The sequence below is a fragment of the Condylura cristata genome, unplaced genomic scaffold (genome assembly GCF_000260355.1).
Source record: "Condylura cristata isolate star-nosed mole 26May11 unplaced genomic scaffold, ConCri1.0 scaffold00006, whole genome shotgun sequence".
Classification (NCBI taxonomy): Eukaryota; Metazoa; Chordata; class Mammalia; order Eulipotyphla; family Talpidae; genus Condylura; species Condylura cristata.
In genome coordinates, this window is record NW_004567107.1 from 3,481,781 (window position 1) to 3,486,262 (window position 4,482).

Below are 4,482 nucleotides of genomic sequence, written 5' to 3' on the forward strand. Positions count from 1 at the left end.
ACCCGACGCGTTGAACGGCCGCTCGTCCAGGCAGCACTCGGCGAAGCGGCAGTGCAGGTTCTTGTAGGACAGGGCGGTGAGCAGCGACACCGCCCCGACGGCAACGGTCATGCTGATGGGCTCGAACGCCGCCACCGCGTGGGCCACCAGCAGCAGCCTCAGCACCTCGGCGCCCCCGAGCCGCCCCGCCGACGGCATCGCCTCCAGGTAGCCCGCCGAGGCTGAGCCGAGACCCGCGGAGCCCAGCCGCCGCCGGACTTCCGGCTTGCGTCACTTCCGCCCCGCAGCCTGGGGCGGCCATGTTGGTGAGGGGCCTGCTGTGCGCCGCCATCTTTGTGAGTGGCATGGAACGTGTTCGATAACCGAGGTGGGGCTGCAGCCACGCCTAGCTTTGACAGTTTTGCGGTCTTAAGAGTTTCTCAGAGGACTCAGACTCTGCTTTGTCTTCTCCCTTCAGTTGCTCTGGTGCTGTCACGGCGGGGTTCGTCCACCGCTGGCCTGCCTTTTCCTGAACAGTGGCTGAGCTTCGGCGTGACCGGCCCCTGGCTGCGGGACACTGCGGGCACCGCATCTCTTCGCTCCGCCGGCTACGAGGCAGGCCCTTGCCGGCCTCTGGAAAGCCAGTGCGAGGGAGAGAGAATTTCTGGTTTCCTCCTAGTTTCTAGGCGTTGGGGAAGGCACTGAGCGGGGGCCGGAGAAGCACAGGGCCGTGGGTGGGGAAGGCACTGGACTACCCGAGCCAAAGACGTTAGCCGGGTGAGGTGCCGGGAACAGGTTGGGCAGAACCGCACGTGGGCGTCCGGACGCTTGGAGGATGGCGACAGTGACAGGCAGTGCCGGCAGAGAATGCGAGAGTGAGAGCGGGAGGAGCCCCGCCCCGGCCACTGGAGGAGGGAGCTTTCCTGACTCCACCCCATCCCTGCTCAGGGTTGAGGGGGTGGGCAGGGGAGGGGGGGTCACTGGCAGGAGCCGGCCACACAAAGACCTTAAAAGACTGAGTCCAGGGCCCTCCCTGGTGGCGTGACAAGTTAAAGCGCAGCACTATAAAGTTATGTGCAGCCACTGCAGCCCGAGTTCCATCCCCAGCCCAGCCCAGAGGTGACCCCCATGGCTCCGCAGACCTCTGCTGCCGGCCCACTGCTCCCCTCAGCTATGTGTTTCAGTCAGTCTGCCTGTTCTGCTCCCCACTCTGTCTCTGGGGAATCCTCTCACCCTCCACACCTCTGGCCTGCACCCCAGTTCTTGGGTGCATAAATAAATAAAAATAATAATAAAAGACTGAGTTCAGGCCGGTGGGGCTCTTTGGATTGGCTTCAAATTGCACCCCGGGCTCTGCTCAGCTGACCCTACGGAAGACACATTGCCTGTGCCACATGCCAGCTAATAAATTTTCTTCTTTCTCTTAGCTCTGTCGTTCCCCTAGGTGGCCCTGCCCACCAGCCCTCTCTGATCTGTCTTCCCAACAACAGTGACAGGTGGCCTTTCAAAGAGGGCGGAGTCCTGCCCTGAACGTGCCTGCGGCTTCCAAAAATCTGTCGCCTTTTCTACTCTGACCTCAGGCCTGGCGTGACGTGCTCCCGCCTCCCTCCCTCCCAGGCTGCCCCAGCCCTTCTCTCTTCTGCCTAAGAGTCTTCGCTCATCCTGTCCTTGCTGCTGGACGCTCGCTTTGGAGTCTCAGCTGCCTGAGAGCTTGCAGGCTCAGCTGCAGGCCCCTCTCCCTTCCCTAGGGTGACCCTGCCCCCCCTAAACCCAGTCACCTGCGCCCAGTCACCCACGCCCCTTGTACCCTTCGGCCATTTTAGAGAATAGGTGAGTGTCCCATGAAGAAAAATTTCAAATAAAATATATGGAAAAAATATACTCTGCCCTCAGGAGGGGGAGCATAAGTTCCTAGCCCGTAAGAGTGGGCTGCTCAGGGGCGCCCGTCCAAGGAGATCAGCGTGTACCTGCAGTGTGTACTCATGTAATTATAGGGAGATTGGTTTGGGCTGGATAACGACTGTAAGAGCTTTGCAAACTCTCTGATTCTAAAATATTCTAAAATTAAAGCCATTTTTTTAAAATCCAGTTTTGTGGCCCTCCCTGGTGGCGCAGCGGGTTAAAGCACTGCACTGAGAAGCTGAAGCCACTTTCACATGAGTTCGATTCCCGCCTGCCCCGGAGGTGACCACATGGCGTGGCAGACCTCTCCTGACCCGCCCGCTGCTCCCCTCAGCAGTGGACTTTGATGATCTGCCTGTTCTGCTCCCCACTCTGTCTCTGGTGAAGCCTCTCACCGCCCCTGAGCCTCTGGCCTGTACCCCAGTTCTGTATGTACAAATAAATAAATCTTAAAAAAAAATCCAGTTTTGTATGTGTATGATATTATAAAAATCCTCTTCACACTAGTTTAAGCCCTGCTAAGTTGCCATTGGTTTATACAAGTGAGCAAATTGCCCTTGATGGACAAAAATGCTGAAATCACCAAATGCAATGAATGCGAAATGGACACATTGTCCTCCTGTACCCTTGAAATAAACTGTTTGAGTGATAAAGCAACCTTTTACTGATCACCTCTCATATATCCGACAGAAGTTTTAATATACACTGACATTTTGCAGTATATAACAAGTTCCTAGGAACATCATGTTAAGTGAAATAAGCCAGTCAGAAAAAGGCAGACAGTATGGGTTTCACTTATGTGACACATAGGCGGGTTCATAGAGACGCAGTAAAATGAGGGGTGCCAGGGGCTGCGGGGTGCGGAGTTGTTTAAAGAGTAGAGAGTTCTGTTTGACAAGATGAAAACAGTTCTGTAGATCAGACACATGAGTGAGTGTACTTAGCCCTGCTGCACAATTTGAAGATTCAAAAGATAAATTCTCAAGATTTATTTTACCTTTCTATGCACATAGGAGCTGAGGTGCAGGCCAGAGGCACGGGGGGCCAGAGGACTCCCCAGAGACAGTGAGGAGCAGAACAGGTGGATGGACTGAGACACACTGCTGAGGGGAGCAGTGGGTCAGGAGGGGTCTGCTGCATCCTGGGGTCCCTCCCTGGCCGGAGATGGGGCGCCTGCTGCAGTGACTGCGGACAGTGGCACAGTGCTGAGACGAACCCCTGGCGCCTCCAGGGAGGCCCAAACTTTGAAATTTTTTTAAAGTTTCTATCTCCATGAATATTGAATATTGAATTTTTTTTTCTGGATTGAGTCATCTTTACAATTACCATTATAACTAAGCCACCATTTGACAAAGTAGCACCACCTCAGGGCCTGGGTCGAAGGAGTTTCAGTGATTCCCTCTGGTGTCAGAGCAGTATGGCTGAGAGCCGCAAAGTCAGGGAAGATTAGCCTGGGAAAGGGCGGCAGAATCAATTTTAGAAAGGCACACAGAGGACGCTGGGGTCTAGAAATGGATTCCTGTTACATTATTCATGCTGTGCTCTCTCTGCAAGGTCTCTGGTGCCCTGGGGGTACACTTCCTGCAGCGTGAGTCTCCTGCCCTACTTAGGCCCTTTGATGTCATAGGGTCTGTGTTTTGTCCAGGTTTGCATTAATCAAGCCCCAAAATTTACCGGACCCCCCCCAACCAGCCCCTGCGTATAAACTCTCTGGAGTATGCTGCAGTCCTCCATCCTGCCAGCCCCCTGGGTAAGATTCTATAGCTCTCATATTCTCCTAGACTTCCTGATCGTGCAAAATAACTGTCTCTGGAGCGAAAGGCTCCTTCCTGCCCTGATCCTGCCTTTTGCCCTCCTCCAGGGCTGGGCTGAGGCTGAGGGGAAGATCCAGCTGAACCGAGGTGGGGGAGGTTGCAGGACTCCAGCCTGCAGGGAAGGCGCAGCTCAGGTTCCCCCCGCCCCCCGCCGCACCCCCCCCCCAGACTCTGCCTCCTGATTCTGACAATCAGCTTCCCAGGTTGCCTCCTGCCTTTTCTGTAACAACTAGGAAAATGGAATTAAACCATGCAGTGGTTCAGCATCCAGGGAATCAAGCTCTGAGCTTATGTTCCAGAGATCTTGACCTTTTTGAGGCAGTAGACTTTTCCAGCAAGTTTTCACAGAGAGGCCCTGGAGTCTCTAAGGCAGGGTGTTGAGGTTTACTCATATCTGTTAGCATTCCAGTTTGCTAGGCCTCTGGGCCCACCCTGGTGGTGAAAGGAGCTTCACCTCAACGTCCCAGGGATCTGGGCCTCACTCCCTTGGTTGGCATATGGTGCCCAGGGAGTTCGGGTTATGTTTGTTTCGCTGTTTTTTGGGGGAAAGGAGTGTCCTGCATTTCCACCCCACGTTGGGCTCAGTAATCAGGGTGCCGTGAATGGAAAAAGCAACGGAAAAGGCTTAGAATGGTGATTCAGCAGCAAGGCTGGCTGAACTTTTCAGGACCAGAGACAGCGCCTCCTGGTTGGCTCCAGGCTGCACGGAGCTGGCAAGTCCCTGAGCCTTATTGGTGTGGCTGGGGGGAGACTGCCCTGGGAGAGGCACTGGGGAGCTGCTGGTCTG

General features: G+C 55.0%; 1 protein-coding gene across 1 annotated transcript in view; it reads right to left on the minus strand.

The window, feature by feature from the left end:
* Window positions 1-232, minus strand: part of TOR1B (torsin family 1, member B (torsin B)) — a 4,948-nt gene extending 4,716 nt beyond the window's left edge. The window contains exon 1 of the mRNA XM_004677253.2: window positions 3-232. Coding sequence (XP_004677310.1) covers window positions 3-198 — 196 coding nt within the window. The 5' untranslated portion in view covers window positions 199-232. The remainder of the gene's footprint in view (window positions 1-2) is intronic.
* Window positions 233-4,482: the final 4,250 nt, after the last annotated feature.